At 46.6% G+C, this 25,300-nt stretch overlaps 1 protein-coding gene across 1 annotated transcript; it reads left to right on the forward strand.

Moving 5' to 3' along the window:
* The first annotated feature begins 64 nt into the window (after positions 1-64).
* On the forward strand, positions 65-21,261 carry LOC112047725 (metabotropic glutamate receptor 2-like). The gene is made up of 17 exons (XM_052885457.1): positions 65-1,681; positions 7,490-7,706; positions 8,617-8,759; positions 9,651-9,821; positions 10,050-10,194; positions 10,318-10,569; positions 12,007-12,193; positions 12,481-12,587; positions 13,337-13,486; positions 14,859-14,992; positions 15,990-16,156; positions 17,267-17,425; positions 17,918-18,080; positions 19,541-19,754; positions 19,960-20,111; positions 20,541-20,718; positions 20,806-21,261. The coding sequence occupies exons 1-17, from the start codon at positions 809-811 to the stop codon at positions 21,039-21,041; spliced, it is 3,648 nt and encodes a 1,215-aa protein (XP_052741417.1). The 5' UTR covers positions 65-808; the 3' UTR covers positions 21,042-21,261.
* Positions 21,262-25,300: the final 4,039 nt, after the last annotated feature.

The following is a 25,300-nucleotide window of genomic DNA, read 5'->3' on the forward strand; positions in this document are numbered from 1 at the left end:
CGAGGCTCCGGCGGCGGCCGGCGTGGGCGGGCGGCGCTGAGCGGGCGGCAGTCCGCATCCGCCGCCCGCCCAGCGCGGACGTGCGCCGCCCGCCCGCGGACGACACGAGCACGAACTTACTCGCGCTCTACAAGAGTTTTAAAGTGTATCAAGTGCTGTTCGGAACCCTCTCACGAATTAATGTTATACATCATACAGACAGCGCGCTGGGGTTGGACTCGTAAGGGCGGAAGTTAGTTAGTGGTAATTAATGTTAATGCGAAAGCCTAAACTTGTCGGTCGATTTATGTAATTCTTATTTTATGTTTCAAATCTTTTTAACCTTCGACCCAAAAATAGGGGTGTTATAAGTTTGACGTCGATGTCTGTCTGTCTGTGTGTGTGTATGTCTGTCTGTGACATTATAACCCTCAAACGAGTAGACAGATTTCGATACAGTTTTTTCATTTGAATATTAATTTTCTTTGACCTAGCAAATTTATATTGTTGCAAAACCATTTAAACTTTTAAAGTACAAAAATACTTTTTCCGTACGCCTGCAATTGAATTTAAAAAAAATTTAGTGTTTTATTTAAAAATAAATAATTTATAATTTTATTATTTAAACTACCGTGAGTTTATAAGTTTAAAATATTTTTACCATCATATAAAAAAATTTACCACGGTGTGCACTCCAGAGATGCGAGAATGCGCTGCCTACCCTGAGGACTCTTTATGAACCTATTATTGGAGAAGGAACATATTGTACTGTTGTTTCATAAAGTTCATACCCCAGTTAAACACCTTAAGCACGCCGCTGCGGGTGAGCATGGCTCGCGCCGCCGTCGCGCTGCTGCTGCTGCTGGGCGCGCCGCCCCGCGCGCCGCACCGCGCCCCGCGCCCGCCCACCGCCGCTAACACCTCCGCAGCCTTCGAAACCTTTTACTCGGACATACATTTCTACGAATCCAATGACTTCCGCTATAAACGTGAATCCCATCCCCTCATCGGCCCGTTCGACATCTCCAACATGTTCAGGAAGAGAAATCGGCTCAAGGAGGGCACCCCCCCGCCCACGCCGCCCACCGCGTCCCCTCTGCTGTCCGCGCGCGCGACGCGGCCGGCTCCGGCCACGGAGCGGTCTGCAGCAGCCACAGAGCTCACTGCTGCAGCAGCCACAGAGATCACTGCTGGTGCAGCCACAGAGCTCGCTGCTGCAGCAGCCACAGAGATCACTGCTCCGCAGCATACCACAGTGAGCGGAACAGATACTACTCTGATCACTGATCGACATATAACAGCAAATAAAAATAAAACTATTGATGATTCATCTGAATATGCTGCTGAAGCAAACGATTTTAATATATCAGTAAGAACAGATGTTAATAAAAGTAATTTCGAAGTGAATACTACAGTAAATCTTAAAACATCCGGTGCAGCCGTTTCTGTTGCCGATGTTAAGCCGGAAGACATTCAAAATGTAAAACTAAAAAATAAGTCAAAACATAAAAACAAAATATCGCGCAAATCAAAAAGTGTCGTGACGACTGAGCCCCAGCCTACCGTCGCCGCGTCGAATGCTAGCGACAGTGAGACAGGTGCTGGCGCCGGCGCCCACCATGCCGCCGCGGACGAGGGCGCGTGGCCGGTGAAGCGCGCCGCCGTGCTGGAGGGAGACATCATCCTCGGTGGACTCATGATGGTGAGACTATCTGCGACTTATGTATCTATTAACATTTTATCGTAATATTTATAGATACGAGATAAATATAGATATACCGCTACCGCTTTATCTTTAACTAGCGGACGCCCGCGACTTCGTCCGCGTGGAAATCAATGTAAACTTTCAAGCCCTATTTCACCACTTTAGAGTTTGAGAAAATTCTCTGGTATGCGGGTTTCCTCACGATGTTTTTCCTTCACCGTTTGAAACACGTGATATTTTATTTCTTAAAATGCACGAAACTGCAAAGTTGGAGGTGCATGCCCCGGACCGGATTCCGGAGTGGATATAATCCACACCCTCCGTAATTGGAGGCAGAGGTCATAACTGGACTATCACGGCTCTCGCAAAATACAGCTTTCTAGTAATAATAGTCTTTGCGCCAAACCGCGGACAGACGGACGGCTGAAAGTATAATATCACCATCAGGTTAGTGTTTTTGCCCCTTTTCATCCCCTGTTCCCACTCTCGATCCAGTGGATATGCAGCTTTATATCAAATGTAGGCGATTTATTTTCCATCAAATACGCCGCGTCAAACCCGCAGCAGTCGGCGGAGACACGTACGTCGACGCAGCGCCGGCCGGTCGCCGCCGTCGGCGCGGCTGATAACACGCCGTCACATAAAGAGTAATGTCGCGCGCTCGTATCTCACGAAGCATTTTACGACGAGCTCTGAAAGATCATGATTTACTCAAATATCACGTGAAAATGCGAACATTACGTCTCGCGCTACGATTTATTTGACGGATGTTTCAGCGCTCGGAGCGGTACGTGTCTTTGAGTAAACGAGATCACGACGCTCGGCCGCCTCACAGAATGATTGATTTACCCCAATTCCAGTGTAAAAACTTATTTGTTGGAACCTTAAATAGGTAAATGAAATAACGTTAAAATTCCAGTCGCGCTCATCGATGTAATATGGTTGCTCAACACTTCGGTAGTATTTGTGGAAATTGATGAACTTAAACACTAACCTTATCAGATAACTGCTTCCCCTTGCAGCGATTTCATATTTAAAATAAAACTAGAACAAATGTCAAGTCTGAATGCGGACAGATGATTCGACAGCTTTTAGTACGAACCTTGCACTTTCTTAATTGGTTACATTGAATGAAGCTGATGGCAAGAGACCTGATGGATTGACGCTGGTTCCCTGGGAAATGGTGCGGGCCCTAATGTGGGACGCTACATGCGTCGACACATCAGCACCGTGTCATATCAGGGAGACAGAATCAAGACCGGGAGCCGCAGCAGAAAAAGCTGAAACGGATAAGTGGCTCAAGTATGCCTCTCTAACAGAGAGTTACATATTTGTACCTTTTGCCGTAGAGACCCTTGGGCCATGGAGTCGAAGTGCCAAAAAAATTTACCGAATCATTTTACCGCGGCTAGTTGCCTCGACTGGGGACAGAAGGGCTGGCTCATTTTGCGCAAAGGATCAGCCTGGCTGTCCAGCGCGGAAATGCAGCCAGTCTTATTAACTAACGTATAGTTGTTAGGATAAGTTACCTTAAGTTCCTTAAATGAAGATTGGTTATAAAATTATACATCGCACCTACTATATACCTGCTGTGATCATGCAGGGAACATCCTCGCGTCCGTACACGGTAGGTATTTATTGGGTGCGACATTTTGGCTCTACCATTTTAGGTGTAGGTGTGTGTAGGGGACACTGACCACACGCACCTACTGCTCGTGTCGTTTCTCCTTCAAAGCCCAGTCAAATGTGGTGGGGTCCTACATCCTACCGGAGCAGCTTCGGAAAGCCGGTGCAATATGGAACTTATTATATTACTAGCCATGACATGCGATTTGATCCGCATAGATCTCATTCCTGTAGGAATAATTGAGTTAAAAACTAGGCAGTGTGTACCAGACTATAATCTTACACTGTGCCAAATCTTCCGTAGGTATGTAGCCATTAAATACGTGATTCAATTTCAAAATGTTTATCTAAAAGCAGTAACTTTATTTATTCGGTGCACTGTGCTCGAGTTGTGATCGCAGTGAGTCAGTGGAAAAGTTTCGCGTTGCCTTCGCAGTACCTACTTTGAAACTGTTTATCTGCTGTTCGACAACATCCAAATGAACTTTCATTGTCATCTATCATAAAGTACATACAGCGTGAAGCTCTCACAGCGTGTGTGTACACCGTGGCGCCGCGCCGGGCGAGGTTTAATCAATTATTATTAAAAATTCCACGACTTCTTTGTAAGTTCGCCGCTTGTTTTGAAAAATAAATGAGTAAAGAATTTATCGCTTTCACGGATACGAAAAGGTCCTGAATTTGGGGGTTCATTGAATTGAGATGAATTCAAAATGTTCTTCATGCAAATGAACTCCTTTGATATGAACCTACTCGTAGCTAGGATTACATCGCTGTGAGGGAACACGTCATATCAAGTTAACGTACACCCGTAGGGCACGAGTGTGTCGGTAGTCATTTAAGCTTAATGTAATGTATGGTGATACGTATCGTATCCGATATGTAGATACGTGATAGCCCAGGGGAAATGACCTCTGCCTCCGATTCGGAGGGCGTAGGTTCGAATCCGGTGTATGCACCTCCAACTTTTCAGTCTTTTTGTTTGTTTTTTTTTTTTTTTTTTATTCTTTACAAGTTAGCCCTTGACTACAATCTCACCTGATGGTAAGTGATGATGCAGTCTAAGATGGAAGCGGGCTAACTTGTTAGAAGGAGGATGAAAATCCACACCCCTTTCGGTTTCTACACGGCATCGTACCGGAACGCTAAATCGCTTGGCGGAACGTCTTTGTCGGTAGGGTGGTAACTAGCCACGGCCGAAGCCTCCCACCAGCCAGACCTGGACCAATTAAGAAAACCTCAATCGGCCCAGCCGGGGATCGAACCCAGGACCTCCGTCTTGTAAATCCACCGCCCATACCACTGCGCCACGGAGGCCGTCAACATGTGCATTTTAAGAAATTAAATATCACGTGTCTCAAACGGTAAAGAAAATCATCAAACCTGCATACATAAGAGTTTTCTTAAATTTGAAGTCTGCTAATCTGCATTGGGCCAACGTGGTCGACTAAGGCCTAATCCCTCTCATTTTAAAAAGAGACTCATGCTCAATGATGAGCTAAATATGGGCTGTTAATGAATCTTTAGCTTCCCAATCTTACTCTCCCCAGGCTTTCTAATGTTTCTAATATTCTTATAGTCTAGTCAGAATAGATACGCTATACTAATATTATAAAGCTAAGAGTTTTGAGACTTTGTTTGTTTGTTTGTTTGTTTGAACGCGCTAATCACAGCTATATATTATCTCCGTATTTCTACGGGAACGGGAACCCCACGGGTGAAACCGTGCGGCGTCAGCTAGTAACTTATACATTAGATTGTTATATTACCCGACTTTAAAAAAGGAAGAGTCATTTATTAACCGATTTTGACAATACTTTTTTTATTTTGATCAATATTCGTCCCATTCGTCCTATAAATCAGCCACAAAAATCGGTTATTAAATCAAAATTACTGTGAACTACATACATTACATTACATCATAGGTACACAACATTGTACATTATTTGACTAAACGAAATTGCGTATTTTTGAGTTCCTGTGTGATGAAACGGCATCAGGTTTGTATTCAAGCCGATATTTAAATAACACATAAGTAGGTATAGAAATTATTTTCCGGACGTACGTAGCACAAAAACGGAACCCTTTTAATATCAATTAATGTGACCCAAATACAGGAATGTATCGTAAATAGGTAAAATTTGAGTAGGTATGGGGGCACTTATAGGAGGTAAGATGAAAAATTAAAAAAACATTTATAAACTTCATCGTGTGTTTACATTCATGTACATCCTATGATTTGATGTATGTAACATCAAATCAAAGTAAGAGATTTTAAAAATATTTTTATTGAAATTTTAAAAAATTGGTTTCAAGTTATTTATTCAAATAGTCGAGAATTGGTCATTATTCGCTGCGGGCCCTTTTTCTCTGAAGTTTTGTACAAAATACAGAAATTAGCTTTTTACTTAATTTTTTCCGGATATTTTTGAAACTCTTAAAATTTTTGAATGTGGACGTCACTTTTGGGGGCAAAACGGAACGGAACCTGGAACCCTCGTCACGCGAGTTCAACGCACACTTGTCTGGTTTTATTGTATCGTCATTTTATGAAGCCGATTGAATTGGCTTTTTTACAGATTTTATTTTAAAAATCAGGGGAACTTAGCGAGCGTAGGTGTGCAAAATATATAGTTTGAAGTTTTAATATCACTAAAATCTGTGATTAATTATGTTAGCAGCAGGAGGCCCGGACACCGGGGATGTGAGCCACCTAATTAGTTTGTCAGAGGAGCTGGCGGCGCTCACAGCCGCCTTTGATCCGCCGGTCATTGATCTGCTGTAGCGAGCCGCCGGTGTTTACTTACACCACAGGATTGTGCTTCTGGGACCTCGCATTCATTAGGGCACGCACAACATCTATTATTTAAAAAAAATATGTAATGTTTTTTATTGAATAGAGATAATTACAATTTTCTCTTTCTTGTATGTCCACATGTCATTAGTAAAGCAATTTTTAACCGACTTCAAAAAGGAGGAGGTTCTCAATTCGGTCGGTATTTTTTTTTTTTTATGTATGTACACCGATTACTCAAAGACGCCTGGACCGATTTCAAAAATTCTTTTTTTGTTTGAAACGGTATAGTCCCCATTTGGTCCCATTGCCATCATGTCAAGATCTGATGATGGAATCCTGGAGAAATTGAGGGGAACTTTCGAAAATTGTATGGGTGTCTAGTGTGTTCGTATACTTTTCCATTTAGTACTTTTAAGCACTACAATTTCATGAAGGTTTAAAATGGATCTGATGATGGAGCCATAAAACAGATGAGGGAACTCCTCGTCGATTTACAGCAGTTACCTTGTGTTTGGGCTTGATTAATTTGTATTAATGAGAACTTTCCACATAGATAGGTGGTGACTGTCATTTAGGGGTATGGTGATGAAGACCAAGAACAATTAAGGGAACTCCTTAACAGTTTACAGTAACTACCTTGTGTTTGGCCTTGATTAATTCGTATTGCTGAAAACTTTCTACCTACATGAGTTGTGTCTGTTATTAGGGGTCTGATGATGAAGACCAAGGTCTATTAAGGGAACTCCTTAACGGTTTACGGTAGCTACCTTGTGCTTGGGCTTGATTAATTTGTATTGCTGAGAATTTTGTACCAAGATGGGTTGTGACTGTCATTAGGGGTCTGATGTATTCGTTTGAGATAAAAGTTTACACTAAAAATGGAAAAATAATAAAAATTTTAATAAAAAAAATACAACCGCCTTCAAAACCTAAAAACGTACCCACTAAACTAAAAAGTGAAAAATAACATCATAATATGTTCTACCTGCTGATCAGTATGAAGGCGGTGCTTAGCCGGTGTTGTCTTAATTTAAGCCATTTCTGACAGGACCACATGAAACAACACTGTCTGCAAAATCTAAATCTATAAGATATTCTCACATGGCTTGAATTAATACATCACCGGCTTAGCACTGCCTTCATACTGATCAGCAGGTAGAACATATTATGATGTTATTTTTCACTTTTTAGTTTAGTGGGTACGTTTTTAGGTTTTGAAGGCGGTTGTATTTTTTTTATTAAAATTTTGTAGTCTATGAATAGACTGTAACTCTAATAAAATAATTCATTCTTGTATAAGTGAGGGTACCTAATATTGAAAAAATAAATTGATATTAAATGTGACGCGTTAACGAAACTGTTACTACTACTCCCCGGCGCAGGTGCACGGGCGCGCGGCGGGCGGCGGGGCGGGCGGCGCGCGCTGCGGGCCGCTGATGGCGCAGGGCGGCGTGCAGGCGCTGGAGGCCATGCTGTTCGCGCTGGACGAGGCGGCGCGCGCGCAGCTGCTGCCGCCCGGCGTGCGGCTCGGCGCGCTGGTGCTGGACGACTGCGACAGCGACACGCGCGGGCTCGAGATGGCGCTCGACTTCATCAAGGGTACTGATGCTATCACATGTAAACCAGGGTTATCTTAGGGCAGGGCAGTAAGGCAGCCACGAGCAAGATTACGGCCTGGTAACCGCTAGTAGCAGGATTAAAGACGTCTTTTACAGCTAGCCAATACTCTCTATCCTCGCTCGTGTCGCCTCCCAGCCAAGTATCTAACAATGCAATGGCCTGACTATACGGATAAATCACCCACTGAACTTTTGAATGAGTATCACAATTTCACTATCACTATTTAACCATCACGACTTAACTATTACTATTTAACAAATGGAAGGTATTATCATATTTGAAACTTTAAATCAGTAGACCTAGCGTCCTATTGGAACTCTAGTTATCAAAAATAATCTTGTTTGCCTCTTCGCAAAATGGATAGTCGTCTTCCATTTGTTAAATAGTGACAGTTAAATAGTGACGGTGCAATGGTAAAATAGTGATAGTGATTCGGAAGTTCAGTGGGTGAGTTACCTGTATCGTCCGGCCATTGCATTGTTAGTTGTTGTTGTTGTTGTTGGTAGCGTTGTTACTTGGCTAGAAAACGGCTATCCATTTCGAGAATGCGATTACAACTGAACTGCTCAACTAGCAGGCAGTGGGGCCGGGTGCCCCACTTCGTTAAGCGTACCGGGTATGCGCCATTTCGGACGCAATGCTATTGGACGAGAGTCACGTTATCAACCTTTTACAGTCTTAAACAATAAATAATTAAATCCCAAATACATGAAAACCTGATCGTAATAGTATCGCAATAATTAACGTAGATTTTGCTAACCGATCAAATAATTTACTCACCGACATATACAATAAATAGTATTGTAGTAAATATAATTGATAGGAGATAAAACACAGCTCCAAATGTAAACACAAAGTGTGAGCTTCAGCCTCGGGCGCTCGTGTGCAGGCTCCATCAGCAACATCGACGCGGCGGAGTCCGGCTGCAACTCGTCGGCGGTGCGCAAGGTGATCTCCGGCGTGGTGGGCGCCGCCTCCAGCGTCACCTCGGTGCAGGTCGCTAACCTGCTGCGTCTGTTCAAGATCCCGCAGGTGAGGCGATGGCATCGACGAACTCGTGTGACTTTGATAGTTCATGTGCGTGTGCGGCTGCAATGAAATGTTACATAAAATTAATACTTCGCAATGCTATCGCTCGTGTCGGCGCGCGGCGGCATTCTGTCAGGCTCTTTCCAGAGCCGACACGCGTCAGTTTGTTTTTATTCAGAAATAATTAAAATATGCCAACCAGTGAGTGCATCTTCCCGCTTCAGCAAACGAGACACTACTCAGGTTTACTTTATACTTATATTACTAATACTAATCAGTAAAATGACAGTTGCGCTTGTCATTTTACTGACTGGAATTAATAATTGTACAATACGAATTGTGCGGAAGATTTATTGCCATAACGGTTGCTAAGTGTTTTCGGTCTGAGTCACATCGATGAATTCCGAACCTGACGCCAGTCGCCTCGGGGGTCGGTGGAGCTGCCACCTGGCTCGGGTCCTGAGTTCGATCCCCAGCTCAAATTAATATAAGTAGATAGCGTTCCAGTACGATGTCGCGTAGAAACCGTGGTGTGGGTGAGATAAACGTTTGCCTCTTCCAAGTGGGCCCACTTCCTTCTGCATCATTACTTAACATCAGGTGTGACATTAAAATAAAAACAAAGGGCTACAAAAAGGGGTTGTTTCAAAGTTCTCTAAGAACGCCATCTACTGGTAGTTTAATATGGTAGTTTGATATGAAAAAAAAAAAAAAAAAAAAAATATGACAAACTCCGTTTCACAATGCCTCTAGATGGCAGCACGCATCTCAAAAGCCTCGCCCGGTTAAAGTTTTCATAACGCATTCATTGACTCACTTCCGAAACGAAGCGCAAAGCAGTTTAAATCAAAAGTAATCCGCCACCCGGTGTCCGTGTGCCGCTGGCGCCCGCAGGTGTCGTACTTCTCCACGTCGCCCGAGCTGTCCAACAAGGCGCGCTTCGAGTACTTCACGCGCACCATCCCCTCCGACCTGCACCAGGCGCGCGCCATGGTGGCCATCGTCAAGCGCTTCGGCTGGCGCTACGTCTCCATCATCTACGAGGAGTCCAACTATGGTATAAAGGTGCTATGTTCTTTACGTTACAAATTACACATCGTCCTTAAATTTATCAGTCAGTCGTAAGAAACATTAAGTTTTTTTTTGCTATTGTTCACAACGAGTTTCAGCAGGCAAAAACATTTCAATTCATCGTTTTTTAAGCTTTTTGCATTTTCTTGGTTGATCTGCAGACCGATTGTCCTCTGTGCCGAATGCACGATCGCAGGCGACCCAATACCGCGCTGTCCGCAGGCGTTCGAGGAGCTGGAGACGCTGCTGCAGCGCGACGACATCTGCATCGCGGTGAAGGAGCGCCTGGCGAAGGACTCGGGCGCGGCCGACGAGCGCGCCTACGACGCCATCGTGGACCGGCTGCTGTCGCGGCCCCGCGCGAGAGGTGCGTTGTGTCGTCCGAGGAGATGAGACGACGACATCTGCATCGCGGTGAAGGAGCGCCTGGTATCTCTCTCATCGTACGGTATCGATACACAGTTGACGTCACGCTGTGCTCTGCTCGCAGGCGTGATCGTGTTCGGCTCGGACCAGGAGGTGGCGCGCGTGATGGCGGCGGCGCGGCGGCGCGGCGCGGCGCGCGCGTTCGGCTGGGTGGGCAGCGACGGCTGGAGCGCGCGCGCGCTGGTGTCGGCGGGCCACGAGCGCGTGGTGGAGGGCACGGTCAGCGTGCAGCCGCAGGCGCGCCCCGTGCGCGGCTTCCGCGAGTACTTCCTGGCGCTGCGCCCGCACACCAACCGCCGGAACCCCTGGTTTGTCGGTAATCTTCCCTTGATGACGCCCGCCCGAGCTCTGCAGTCTTGCCGATGTGTCGCACAGGGAGAACCTGTGTGTGTGGAGACCTGCACAGCGCTCTACCACAATCATGTTTCATCATCATGTACTGTAAGCGACGAATCATATTTCGAAGGAACCCGTTCGGCCAGAATCGTCAATTAATTTTATAAACGAATACAATGAGTTTTCCCTCCAGCGACAGCAGTTAGACCATGTAGGGTCGATGTTAATAAATAACACTGAATTACTCATTCCAGCGACTCGGCCTCGCTGCGACTCTTGGCACGTATCAGCCATAACTCGCGTATCTGTAATCACTGCACTGAGCCATTCGGAGAACTTATCACTCATTAATTTTGTCGTATCGTGGCTGAGTTCGACGGCCTCCGTGGCGCAGTGGATTTACAAGACGAAGGTTGTGGGTTCGATCCTCGGCTTGACCGATTGAAGTTGAGGTGGTCCAGGCCTGGCTGGTGGGAGGCTTCGGCTGTGGCCGAAGTTAGTTACCAGTGTTGCGAACTAGAGTTCGAGAATTTGGAATTAAACACTTGGTGACTCGTATAAGACTTTCTTCCAGTCCTCAATCCAAGTACACACTTCCAAACGTAGGCAATTCGTAGTCTAAAATCGTAGCCGAGTCACAGAAAACATTATGTACAAGTACAGAAGATTCACTCCGCAACGTCATTCAAATAAATAGCGACTCTCGCTACGACACAATACGGCGCAATTCAGTTCGAACAAAATTATTAGCAATCCGTTTTATTTACCTACAGTTTTAATTTTTATTAAATCCAATCAAACAACGTGAGGGTTGTCTTAAAATAAAAAATACTTAATACTAGATTTAACGCGCGGCGATGTTCGCGTACCTTGTTAACAAAATAAAAAAGAAGTGAGTAAAAGAAGTGATTGGACTAACAATACATCAACACGTAACTTTTTAAATATTCAGCCACATTACGTAATGCAAAAAAGTTTGAAATACTTTACACTGTTTGCCCTAGGTACTCTATAAGAATAATGCCGAAGATATGCCTATGCCATATGATATACTAGCGGACGCCTTTACAACTACCCCTACCCTACCCTACCCCTACCCTACGGCTACCCCAACCCTACCCCTACCCTACCCAACCCCTATCTCTATCCTACCCCTACCCTACCCCACCCTACCCCAAGCCTACCCCTACCCTACCCCTACCTTACCTACACCCTACCTCTACCCTCCCCTTACCCTATCCCTTTCGAACGGGCGAGGCCCGTCGCGCAGCGTGTGTAGAAACGTCCGCTCCGAGCGGCGGCGGCGAGCGGCGGTGGCGAGCGGCGGAGCGATTGACGTAGATCACGACAGATGTCAGCCATCGGCTTGTGCCGCTGCCCGTGAGCAGCAGACGATGTACGGGTGAAGTGTTCGCAGAGTTCTGGGAGGAGCAGTTCCGCTGCCGGCTGGCGGAGGGCGCGGGCGGCGCGGGGGCGGGCGGCGCGGGGCGGGCGCAGTACGCGCCGTGCTCGGGCCGCGAGCGGCTCTCCGCAGACAACACGGAGTTCGAGGCGCAGCTGCAGTTCGTAGCGGACGCCGTGTGGGCCTTCGTGTACGCCATCCGGTGCGTTCGCCGCGTCTCAGGCGTTCGGGACTTCAGCCTCAGTTATCGAGAGCTCCTGGGTTCCAAGCCTAAATTTAGCTTAAAAAAAAGCATTATAGAGTTTTGATTTCTTTAAGAAAAATAATTTATTAGCTTTAATTAATACGCCACTGACTCGGCACCGCCTTCCAAGTGATCAGAAAGTCCGTTGATTTTTTTTTGCGATTTTATACCTGCGTCAAGTGCGGTTTGTAGGTCTGACTCACTTTGTTGTACTACTGTGACGCTGACCGTGCGACGCTGTGCAGGGACATGCACCGCGCGCTGTGCGGGCCGCGCGCGGGGCTGTGCGGCGCCATGCGGCCGGTGAGCGGGCCCGCGCTGCTGCGATACCTGCGTCAAGTGCGGTTTGTAGGTAAAAATCAAGGTTAACTACTTGTGTGTGAGGTGGAAGCTGATCCAATGGACTCCAAGCACTTAGTTTATCATTAGGGAACATTTCTAAAGAAACCACGACTAAGTGAATGTTTTTATACACATTGCTTAAACTTGTGCATTGGCAGGTCCATAACTAGAAGAGCCAACCCTACGAAAGATTTTATTTACTCTTTGGAGACGATGAGCACATATATCTAATGTATCTTATGCTCGTTATTAGTAAAACGGAGACTTAAATCTCCTTCGTTTTCGTTTGTACATATTTAAATTTTGTCTTATTTTGCGTACTTTCAGTGCAATATCTTGGTATTTTGTAGTGGAGCAAGGTTACGGATATAATTTCTATATTTGTATTTCAGAAAAAAGCAGTCCAAGCAATATGTAAATTAAAATCACGCTAGTCTCTTCGTCAGAGGCCTAAAAAAATAGGTACTCCTACAGTAGCCTGTCAATATATGTATGTATATACAGCAGTATAGCAAAGACTATAAGCAAACAATTTTATTATTATTTATTCATTATTTATTATGTTATATAGTATCCACCTGTATACTAGTGGTCCTTCGAGCCGGATAGCCGGAGGTGTCAATATTATAAGCGTAGAGTGTGCAATTCCTTCATGACCAAGGGTGTCCATTTATTGACGCCGTGTTAATCTTTGATACATCAGATATTGATTTTGAATCATAGATCGAAGTTTTGGTGCAATGAGTGTTGGTGGTGCAGGACTCAGCGGCGACGAGTTCCAGTTCGACGCGCACGGCGACGGGCCCGCGCGCTACAACATCCTGCACTTCAAGCGGGTGGCGCGCGCCGTGTACCGCTGGGTCAACGTGGGCCAGTACCGGGACGGCGAGCTGCAGCTGCGCATGGACGGTTCGTGTCTGCGTGTCACAGGGTGTATCGGCCGAGTCGCTTCCTGGTTGCCGTTTGGGATTAAATCAAAATATTATTTCTAAGTTCTGTTGTTATTTTTTTCAATTGTAGACAAAGATATTATGATTGTAGTAGACAAAAGAAACCACCTGATTGCTAATGAGATTTTTTTCTCAGGCGACAACTCCTATTGGCGTTTCATTGGCGCGATGCCAAATTACTTTTGTCTACGGATTCCGTACGTACGCGTTACGGTAATATAAGTACAGTAATGTAATAAGTTTTCTTTTGCGAAATGTTGCGGACATTTTGTATACCGAATCTTGTAATCGGAACACGGAGAAGAAGAAGAACATTTTTTGTGCGCACAATTTACTTTTAGCGTTCGATGATGTATTGGTTCAAGTCATGTAAGAATATCATAAAGATTTAAGTTTTTCAGACAGTGTTCTGTGATGTCTTTCTTTCAACAACGACTTCAATTAACATGACAATGGTCAATCACCGCCTTCAAACTGTTCAGCAAGTAGAACATAATATGATATAATTTTCGCTTTTTTTATTCTTTACAAGTTAGCCCTGACTACAATCTCATTATGTTTTATTTTTAGTGCAATCATTCTAGATATAGATCTATGTATGAAAAAAAAAGGTATGTGCTATGATGTGCATGCTATGAGTCATATCAAAAACCTTGGATATAAACTCGGATAGCATATTCTAACTTAGATTCACACACAGTAATGTGTAGACCACACAACAAAAGAGCTCTGCTAGAGATGACGCGATTACGTAACTTGAATTCCATCTTAAATTGATGGGTAGGTAGGTTGTTCTTGTTTGTGATTTTTTGTCATATTGTACCGAACGAAATAAGCCTTACAATACTAACTAACTAAAGCTAATGTAAAACGATAAATAGTTTTTGTCCTTCATCTTCATCACCAAACCCCGTTTGACTGTGTGACAGTGTCAACCCACCTAGGCGGAAAGTTCTCGTCAATACAATTAATCAAGCCCAATCACGAGGTAGCTACTGTTAACGATTGAAAAGTTCCATTAACTGTTATGCGTCTTCATCATTAGAACTCTAATGATAGTCGTAACCTATATAGGTAGAAAGTTCCCATAAATCCAATCTGGACCATGTATTGAAGTAGTTTCAAAAGCGCTTTAAGTTCTCAGTCCTGCTCTGTGTGTGCAACTGAAAAAATGTGTGCAACACAAATGTGGACTGTGTATGCAGATTTCGGAATGAGTGTTGTGCGCACGTGACGTGATGTGTCCAACGTGGCGCGTCTGCACTGTGGAAAAGCCTGCGAGGAAGTCTTGGGGATGGATAAGTTCTAATACACGAATCTTTATCCCCTAGAGATCCAGTTCAAGTGGGATGAGCCTCAGCACCCGGAGTCGGTGTGCAGCGCGGAGTGCGAGCTGGGGCAGGCCAAGCAGTACGTGGAGGGGGAGAGCTGCTGCTGGCACTGCTTCAACTGCACGCAGTACGAGGTGGGTCAAGTGTCGGTGTGCAGCGCGGAGTGCGAGCTGGGGCAGGCCAAGCAGTACGTGGAGGGGGAGAGCTGCTGCTGGCACTGCTTCAACTGCACGCAGTACGAGGTGGGTCAAGTGTCGGTGTGCAGCGCGGAGTGCGAGCTGGGGCAGGCCAAGCAGTACGTGGAGGGGGAGAGCTGCTGCTGGCACTGCTTCAACTGCACGCAGTACGAGGTGGGTCAAGTGTCGGTGTGCAGCGCGGAGTGCGAGCTGGGGCAGGCCAAGCAGTACGTGGAGGGGGAGAGCTGCTGCTGGCACTGCTTCAACTGCACGCAGTACGAGGTGGGTCAAGTGTCGGTGTGCAGCGCGGAGTGCGAGCTGGGGCAGGCCAAGCAGTACGTGGAGGGGGAGAGCTGCTGCTGGCACTGCTTCAACTGCACGCAGTACGAGGTGGGTCAAGTGTCGGTGTGCAGCGCGGAGTGCGAGCAAAAATTCATTGCATTATAACTGTGTGTCCAACTGACAGGCGACAGTTTTAATAAGGTTTTGACACTGACTTTACACATTTAATCAAAATAGGACATTATTTATGTGACATCCATATTTGACAATGACGTTTTATTAATTGATTTACTTTGACATTGATAGCTCATGTTTGTAAAGACAACTGTCAATCAGTGAAATACGCATCAAAGAGGATATATGTAATATGGATCAGTGTGAAAATAATGGAATCAACTTGTTTTCCCTGTTGGCGAACATTATTTCGGCTAAGACTCTAATGAAGCAATCTAATAAAGTGCAAGATTTTTAGTATATTTTTCATTTCTGTATTATTTTGAAAAGTGGACCCAATTTCGGACATCTCTTTTCATGATCGACAAAATCAAAGGCTTTTGTCAAATTTAGTATAGCTATCGCACTGTCGTGTAAAACTTATTCGCGTATAGCTCAGTCGGTCAGTAAGTTCGAGTCAGCTCGGCGCCAGTGACTCACTGTGTGGTCCCGCGCGCAGATTCGCTCGCCGCAGTCGGCCACGGCGTGCGTGGAGTGCGCGCGCGGCTCGCTGCCCGACGCGCGCCGCACGCGCTGCGCGCCCGTGCCCGAGCTGTACCTGCGCGCCTCCTCGCCCGCCGCCGTCGGCGCCATGGCCTTCTCCGCCGCCGGCATCCTGCTCACGCTGTGAGTGTCTCGCACTGCACGAGCGAATGTGCGACTGACGCAGACAGACGATCATTGTCGTTAAGTAGTAGCCAGGCCTAAGTGCTGAAGTTTTAGCTGTTATGAGATGTAATTATAAAAGCTACAACTTTTACAGACATAATTATTATTGTATCCCAGGTGAAAATGTCGCCTTTCGTATAAACCATATGGTTTCGTATAAACCATAGATATAATTATAAAACTTAATCTTGCATGCTCAAACATAAGTGAAGGACACATTTGATATTCAAAATTCATTTATTTCAATTAGGCTTAGTTTACAAGCACTTTTGAAAAGTCAGGATTATGTTATAATATAATTTAATCTAATGGTGGTAATAATACTTGAAAAACTAAAGTTACGAGGAGAAAGTTCGTAGAGATTTTATATCAAAGAATTGTATTTCTCGGACTCCTCGTCGAAATCCGAAGGTCGTCCGCTGCGAGACGTGTCTTCGAGGTCAAAGTTGCAACAATTGAACTTTGCGTATAGTTTTTGTATAGTAGACGTCTAAGACTCAACTTTTTGACGTGTATAATACATGTCAAATTGTTGCAAACGGCTGCAACAGCTTTTTGACGTCGATGAAAAGCGAAGAAAAGCAGGTGCCAAAAATGCTGATTTTTGCCTCCTGGATAGTTCATTTCGAAGCCAGAAAAGTACTGAAAAATTAAGTTGTCAAAAAACAAATAACACGGTTTTGTAGAACAGAAAATTTTCCGTCGTATGAATATAATATAAACTTTACCAAAATAGGTAGCAAACCCAAAAAAATATGAAAACTCTACGAAATTTCTTTACAAACTTAATATTTTCGGTTTTATTAGTCGGTCTGGTATATACAAGAAGTATCCAGCGGCATGGTATTCCGAGGACTCGCATTACACGTACCACCACTACCACTTTTAACGTGTGTGTCGTTCGTGTGCTAGTTGTGTACTCAGTAGCGCGTAGTGACGGGCGCGTGGTGCAGGCTGGTGGGCGGCGTGTGGCTGGCGCGTGCGGCACGCCGGTGCGGTGGTGCGCGAGCTGTCGTTCGTGTGCTAGATGTGTACTCAGTAGCGCGTAGTGACGGGCGCGTGGTGCAGGCTGGTGGGCGGCGTGTGGCAGGCGCGCCGCAGTACGCCGGTGGTGCGCGCGAGCGGCCGCGAGCTGTCGTTCGTGTTGCTGGCCGGCATCCTCATGTGCTACTTGGTGACCTTCGCGCTGGTGCTCCGTCCCACTAACTTCCTGTGCGCCGTCCAGAGGTTAGAACCACATGCTCATATTTACCGTAGTATGATTTTAAGTACATTAAAACTATTACGTACTCCACAAGGAGGTTATAATTTCGCCATGTTATGGGAAATACTCCTGAGCACCGTGTATATTAATTACGTCTATAAAGTGGTAAATAGAAAATTTGAAAAAAAATGTAGGATTCCTTTCCTTACATGAAAAGTGAGGATGAAATTTTTATCGTCTATGCCCTAGTGTGGGGTATCGTTATCGGTATTTTTGTGCATAACATAAGGGATTAAAGTGCTGACTTAATCTACGGAACCCTACAACGTGTGTCCCACACTTGGCCGGTTTTATTTAATTATTATGGAAAACAAACTGCTGTACATTTTACTTAATATTAAAGTTATATTACTTAGATATTGACATTAAGCAATTAAAGTTTTCACAGTAATGTAGACAAATAATACAACAATCTACGGGTAGTCTCGGCTTAACTCGGTATCAATCGCGGGCAGGTTCGGCACCGGCTTCTGCTTCACGGTGGTGTACGCGGCGCTGCTGACCAAGACCAACCGCATCGCGCGCATCTTCGACGCCAGCAAGCACTCCGCCAAGCGCCCCTCCTTCATCTCGCCACGCTCGCAGCTGCTCATCTGCGCCGTCTTGGTCTCCATCCAGGTATCCTCGTGACGGCTGAGCCTGCAAGCTTTACATCTGACGATTTCACTCATCAATATAAAATTTATCAAGTCCAAACACAAGGTAGCTACTGTGAACCTGTGAACCCTTAACTCTCCTTCATCTTCATCACCAGACCCCTAATACAGTCACAACCTATCCAGGTGGAAAGTTCTCATCAATACAAAATTATCAAGTCAGAACAAAAGGTACCTGCTGTAAATTGTTGACGAGTTCGATCGTCTGTGTTTCGGCTCCATCATTAGACTAACTCCAGACCTTCATAAATTTGTAGTGGTTTAAAATACCTTATGGAAACATTAACAAATGCACTAGCCGTCTCTACGATTTTTGAAAGTTCCCCTCGATTTCTCCAGGATGCCATCGTCAGATCCTGACATAAAAAAACCACCCTAGAATCAAACCCTCAAACAAAAAAAGAATTTTCAAAATCGGTCCATAAATGACGGAATTATCGCTGGACATACATATAAAAAAAAAATCATACATACAGCCAAACGTAGAACCTCCTCCTTTTTGGAAATCGGTTAAAAATAATTTAACCCCAGTATAATTGAATTATTTTTAGCGATCTTCGACCACTTGGACATTGGAGTGCGCTTTAGACTACAAGACTGAAATAAAACTTGTTTATATCTTCCTCTGAACGTTTGCCTCACACCCGATTACACTTTTTGTAACGCATTCACCACTTAGTTACACCCTTCCCTAAATATGATTATTTATTATTTCCGCAATTTATAGGTTGCCTGGGTGAAATCGGTTCTTAACGATAAGGTCGCTTATTGTGCCTACTGAATTTATTGCTTTTGTATTCTTTATTTAATAATTTTCGGTGTACACTAAAGAGTTGTTTTTTTTTTGTTTTTTTTTTACTCTTATATTCAACGCTTACTCTTGAAGTCAAAAATACAAGTTCAACTACGCGCTGCATAAACTTACTATTCTCAGCTTAGGGCGAGTTGTACGATGACCATTGACCATACCATAGGGAAGGAATAAAATGGAACAGGCTCACTCTTTTGCTGGCAAAACCCACGCAGATTCCTGTAGATTCTCCTTCTTCGCTTTCTTCGTCCGTAATTAGGTTTATATCGTAGGTTGTGCTCGAATCCGTAGATTGCAGTAGGTCCTATCACGGTCGCCACTTTATGTACGTTCGCACATAAGAAAACACTATACTTTTTTCTTTTTTATTTTGTTTTCCACAAATTCGTAACATTAAATATGACAATAAATATAATACTTTTACTAATTCTTCATATGTTTTAAGGTGTTATAATTTGTAAACGTTGTAAAGATTGTCCTTTTTCTTTGTTCGCGTTGAAAGTCGACGTGTATTCTCTTTGACGTGTTGGGAGTTACAGCGCCCTGTTGTGTCCTATCCGTACACCAGTTCGCGTATATAAATTAAGCGCGCGAACAACCTCCATCGGCAGGTGGTGATCGTGGTGGTGTGGCAGCTTGCGTCGCCCGCGCGCGCCGTGCGCCACTTCCCCACGCGCGAGGATAACATGCTGGTGTGCGACTCGTACGTGGACGCGTCCTACACCATCGCCTTCTTCTACCCGGTCGTGCTCATCGTGGTGTGCACCGTGTACGCCGTGCTCACCAGGAAGATCCCGGAGGCGTTCAACGAGAGCAAGCACATCGGTACGGGAGACGCGAGGGTGTCGCAGGGAGGATGTTGAAGTAAAGCGAAGGGTTGCGGGTCGATTATCTCTATTTTGTTCTACATTATTATCTAGAATATCTCTGCTGCACTAAAACAGCACACACACAGCTAGGTACCCTGACATTTGAGAATGTTAAGAGTTGATTTCGAATTGTTTGACATGTTTTGTTTCATATCCGCCAGGGTTCACGATGTACACGACGTGCGTGATCTGGCTCGCCTTCGTGCCGCTGTACTTCGGCACGGCGAGCCACGTGCCGCTGCGCGTCACCAGCATGGCGGTCACCATCTCGCTCAGCGCCAGCGTCACGCTCGCGTGCCTGTTCGCGCCCAAGGTGACGTCACGACCGCAGCTGAGTATACATACCTTCGTGCCGCTGTACTTCGGCACGGCGAGCCACGTGCCGCTGCGCGTCACCAGCATGGCGGTCACCATCTCGCTCAGCGCCAGCGTCACGCTCGCGTGCCTGTTCGCGCCCAAGGTGACGTCACGACCGCAGCTGAGTATACATACCTTCGTGCCGCTGTACTTCGACACGGCGAGCCACGTGCCGCTGCGCGTCACCAGCATGGCGGTCACCATCTCGCTCAGCGCCAGCGTCATGCTCGCGTGCCTGTTCGCGCCCAAGGTGACGTCACGACCGCAGCTGAGTATACATACCTTCGTGCCGCTGTACTTCGGCACGGCGAGCCACTTGCACCGGCACCGGCGCTTGCACACCAAATCCATAGAAAACTAAAATATTCATCTCTCTCGCTTGCAGATGTACATAATACTGATTCGGCCGGAGCGGAATGTGCGCGGCAACCTGATGCCGGCCAAGTGGCGAGCGCGGGCGGCGCGGGGGGCGGGGCCGGGCGCCGTGTGCGCCGCGCTCGTGGGCGCCGCGCCCCTGCCGCGCACCACGCCCTCCACAGACCTGTCCACCTTGGACACCACAGGTACCGCCACTCGACCGCGGGCGTGGTGCACGGCTCACGGGTGGGCGTTGCGCACAACATTTTCTTAAGAATTCGTTAACTTTGCAGAACGTTCCACATCCACCGACAGACAAGTGCAGACAGAGGACTTCAAGAGCAGTCCAAAAAACGGTGCCATAGAACGCAACGGCCTCTGCCTCGACCCCAAGCAGTTGGCGGAGCTCGGCGCGCTGCCGGAGTTCCAGCCGGGCGGCGGCGCTGCGCGGCGGCGCCGGGCCACCGCGGAGCCCGCCGTGCGCGTGGCGGTGGCCGTGGTGGGCGCCAGCGCCGGGCCCGCGTTATAGCGCGCCGCGCGCCCGCCGCGCCGGCCCGTGCTCGTGTGAGCCCGTGCCGACCTGCCGGTGCAGCCGTTGTGTTAGTGAAGTGTGAGAGTCTATTTCCTGTCCTCTACCCACGACGCAAAGCTCACGTTGTGTTTTTAAAAAGTTTATCGAACAAATATTATGTGATACTAATTTTTAAGTTATAGTTAGCTGTTTTTAAAATAAATATTGACCAAAAAGATTATCATTTTTCATTCCACATACAGAACTACTCTGAGCTGCCGGAATTTAGTACTGTTTGCTGATGACACATCCTTAATTTTTAAGTCCGACAGAAATAAAGATAACTCTGACGACGTAAACCGTGCCATATCGCATGTGTCGCATTGGTTCACTGCAAATAATCTACTTTTGAATGCCAAGAAAACTAAATGTATTGAGTTTTCATTGCCAAATGTTATAAAATTAGATAAGTCTATAATGATCGATGGTGAAACACTGGAAATGGAGAGTTCCACAGTTTTCCTGCGAGTGACCTAGGATTGTAAGCTTCAGTGGGGTGCTCATATAGAAAAACTGTCTGGTAAACTTAGCTCAGCGGCCATTTGCCGTGAGAAAAATAAGACAGTTTACTGATGTTGATACAGCTAGGCTTGTTTATTTTGCGTACTTTCACAGCGTAATGTCTTACGGTATTTTATTGTAGGGCAAGGCTGCCGATATACAATCTATATTTGTACTTCAAAAAAAAAAAAAATCGAGCAATATATCAATTAAAATCACGCGAGTCCCTTCGTCAAGCGAAAAGAGTCTTTGGAAATGGTTAAGCATTGAAAGTTACGTATAATCGCGCTCTCAGAACACGCTAGTTTGAATTTCATAATTTTCGACTTTTGAGCTATTTCGACTTAGTATCGAAAAAATATCGAACTCACCTGAAGCGAAAAGAGTCTTTGAATATGGTTAAGCATTGAAAGTTACGTATAATCGCGCTCTCAGAACAAGCTAGTTTGAATTTCATAATTTCCGACTTTTGAGCTACTTCGACTTAGTATCGAAAAAATATCGAACTCACCTGAAGCGAAAAGAGTCTTTGAATATGGTTAAGCATTGAAAGTTACGTATAATCGCGCTCTCAGAACACGCCAGTTTGAATTTCATAATTTTCGACTTTTGAGCTACAGAACACGCTAGTTTGAATTTCATAATTTCCGACTTTTGAGCTACTTCGACTTAGTATAAAAAATATATAACTCACCTGAAGCGAAAAGAGTCTTTGAATATGGTTAAGCATTGAAAGTTACGTATAATCGCGCTCCAAGAACACGCTAGTTTAAATTTCATAATTTTCGACTTTTGAGCTACTTCGACTTAGTATCGAAAAAATATCAAACTCACCTGAAGCGAAAAGAGTCTTTGAATATGGGATAGAAGCAGGCCTTACTTTGCGGAAGTTCATCATGATTATACAACGTGTATAATAGAACTATAAATAAAATAAGGCTAAAAGATAGTTATCTACATATTAGTTGATTATAGAATCATTTAAATGAACACATGACACGTTGAGTCTGCCGGAAGAGACGATGGTTCGCCAGAGCGTGGGTGTCGTAATGAAGACTGCATTGTAAAGTTTGCTGTTTCTATTGTTTCTTTTGAATTTAAATTGAAAGTCCTCATCATTAGTTATCAAATTTCTTATAGAGTCATTTTGGTGTAGGATGACATCCGTAAGGGATTCAGGAGTGGTGGATTTGGAGACGCCCTTAAGCAATAGCATAGGTCTAAGTTTTTTAGCAGGTTTAGCAATGAGTCCACAATTAGCTGATTCGATCTTGTGAAGGGTGATGTCCCGCTGTTCGCAGTTGTCGAATACTAAGCGCAGTTTCTTATTTGGGATTAACTTGACCTCGGCGGGTGAGAAATTGGTGTCTTTGAAAGTTACGCCCGATCTGAATGCTTTGAGGGTGTGCGAGGCAGTGGGAACGTCCCCAGCCGGAGCGACAATAATAGAGGGTCGATTGGCAGGTATGTTGGAATTGTCCGATGGTGTACGAGCGGCGGCAGCATATGACCGGTTAGTCGATTTGACGGATTGGGTTTCTAATCTGAAGGCGCTACCTATCTCTTCTCTAATTGACTCCTTCAGGCCAGCGGCTAAGGTAGTAGGAGAGGCCAACGGATGGGAGGCTAGCTCTCCGCGCAGCATGCGAATTTCACCTACGCACTCACTTAGTTCCTTCCTTAGTGTATCATCATTACTATTATGGCTGACAGGGTCGCTGACCTCCGACAGGGCGGCCAGGGTTGGGTTGGGTTGGGTTGGGTTGGGTTGGGTTGGGTTGGGTTGGGTTGGGTTGGGTTGGGTTGGGTTGGGTTGGGTTGGGTTGGGTTGGGTTGGGTTGGGTTGGGTTGGGTTGGGTTGGGTTGGGTTGGGTTGGGTTGGGTTGGGTTGGGTTGGGTTGGGTTGGGTTGGGTTGGGTTGGGTTGGGTTGGGTTGGGTTGGGTTGGGTTGGGTTGGGTTGGGTTGGGTTGGGTTGGGTTGGGTTGGGTTGGGTTGGGTTGGGTTGGGTTGGGTTGGGTTGGGTTGGGTTGGGTTGGGTTGGGTTGGGTTGGGTTGGGTTGGGTTGGGTTGGGTTGGGTTGGGTTGGGTTGGGTTGGGTTGGGTTGGGTTGGGTTGGGTTGGGTTGGGTTGGGTTGGGTTGGGTTGGGTTGGGTTGGGTTGGGTTGGGTTGGGTTGGGTTGGGTTGGGTTGGGTTGGGTTGGGTTGGGTTGGGTTGGGTTGGGTTGGGTTGGGTTGGGTTGGGTTGGGTTGGGTTGGGTTGGGTTGGGTTGGGTTGGGTTGGGTTGGGTTGGGTTGGGTTGGGTTGGGTTGGGTTGGGTTGGGTTGGGTTGGGTTGGGTTGGGTTGGGTTGGGTTGGGTTGGGTTGGGTTGGGTTGGGTTGGGTTGGGTTGGGTTGGGTTGGGTTGGGTTGGGTTGGGTTGGGTTGGGTTGGGTTGGGTTGGGTTGGGTTGGGTTGGGTTGGGTTGGGTTGGGTTGGGTTGGGTTGGGTTGGGTTGGGTTGGGTTGGGTTGGGTTGGGTTGGGTTGGGTTGGGTTGGGTTGGGTTGGGTTGGGTTGGGTTGGGTTGGGTTGGGTTGGGTTGGGTTGGGTTGGGTTGGGTTGGGTTGGGTTGGGTTGGGTTGGGTTGGGTTGGGTTGGGTTGGGTTGGGTTGGGTTGGGTTGGGTTGGGTTGGGTTGGGTTGGGTTGGGTTGGGTTGGGTTGGGTTGGGTTGGGTTGGGTTGGGTTGGGTTGGGTTGGGTTGGGTTGGGTTGGGTTGGGTTGGGTTGGGTTGGGTTGGGTTGGGTTGGGTTGGGTTGGGTTGGGTTGGGTTGGGTTGGGTTGGGTTGGGTTGGGTTGGGTTGGGTTGGGTTGGGTTGGGTTGGGTTGGGTTGGGTTGGGTTGGGTTGGGTTGGGTTGGGTTGGGTTGGGTTGGGTTGGGTTGGGTTGGGTTGGGTTGGGTTGGGTTGGGTTGGGTTGGGTTGGGTTGGGTTGGGTTGGGTTGGGTTGGGTTGGGTTGGGTTGGGTTGGGTTGGGTTGGGTTGGGTTGGGTTGGGTTGGGTTGGGTTGGGTTGGGTTGGGTTGGGTTGGGTTGGGTTGGGTTGGGTTGGGTTGGGTTGGGTTGGGTTGGGTTGGGTTGGGTTGGGTTGGGTTGGGTTGGGTTGGGTTGGGTTGGGTTGGGTTGGGTTGGGTTGGGTTGGGTTGGGTTGGGTTGGGTTGGGTTGGGTTGGGTTGGGTTGGGTTGGGTTGGGTTGGGTTGGGTTGGGTTGGGTTGGGTTGGGTTGGGTTGGGTTGGGTTGGGTTGGGTTGGGTTGGGTTGGGTTGGGTTGGGTTGGGTTGGGTTGGGTTGGGTTGGGTTGGGTTGGGTTGGGTTGGGTTGGGTTGGGTTGGGTTGGGTTGGGTTGGGTTGGGTTGGGTTGGGTTGGGTTGGGTTGGGTTGGGTTGGGTTGGGTTGGGTTGGGTTGGGTTGGGTTGGGTTGGGTTGGGTTGGGTTGGGTTGGGTTGGGTTGGGTTGGGTTGGGTTGGGTTGGGTTGGGTTGGGTTGGGTTGGGTTGGGTTGGGTTGGGTTGGGTTGGGTTGGGTTGGGTTGGGTTGGGTTGGGTTGGGTTGGGTTGGGTTGGGTTGGGTTGGGTTGGGTTGGGTTGGGTTGGGTTGGGTTGGGTTGGGTTGGGTTGGGTTGGGTTGGGTTGGGTTGGGTTGGGTTGGGTTGGGTTGGGTTGGGTTGGGTTAGGTTAGGTTA

The sequence above is a fragment of the Bicyclus anynana genome, chromosome 14, assembly GCF_947172395.1.
Source record: "Bicyclus anynana chromosome 14, ilBicAnyn1.1, whole genome shotgun sequence".
NCBI classification, from domain to species: domain Eukaryota; kingdom Metazoa; phylum Arthropoda; class Insecta; order Lepidoptera; family Nymphalidae; genus Bicyclus; species Bicyclus anynana.

Coding starts and splice junctions, on each gene's coding strand:
- LOC112047725 (XM_052885457.1), top strand. CDS start 809: ATGGCTCGCGCCGCCGTCGCGCTGCTGCTGCTGCTGGGCGCGCCGCCC. Junction 1,682..7,489: donor TCCTCGGTGGACTCATGATG/GTGAGACTATCT, acceptor TCCCCGGCGCAG/GTGCACGGGCGCGCGGCGGG. Junction 12,194..12,480: donor GCCTTCGTGTACGCCATCCG/GTGCGTTCGCCG, acceptor GACGCTGTGCAG/GGACATGCACCGCGCGCTGT.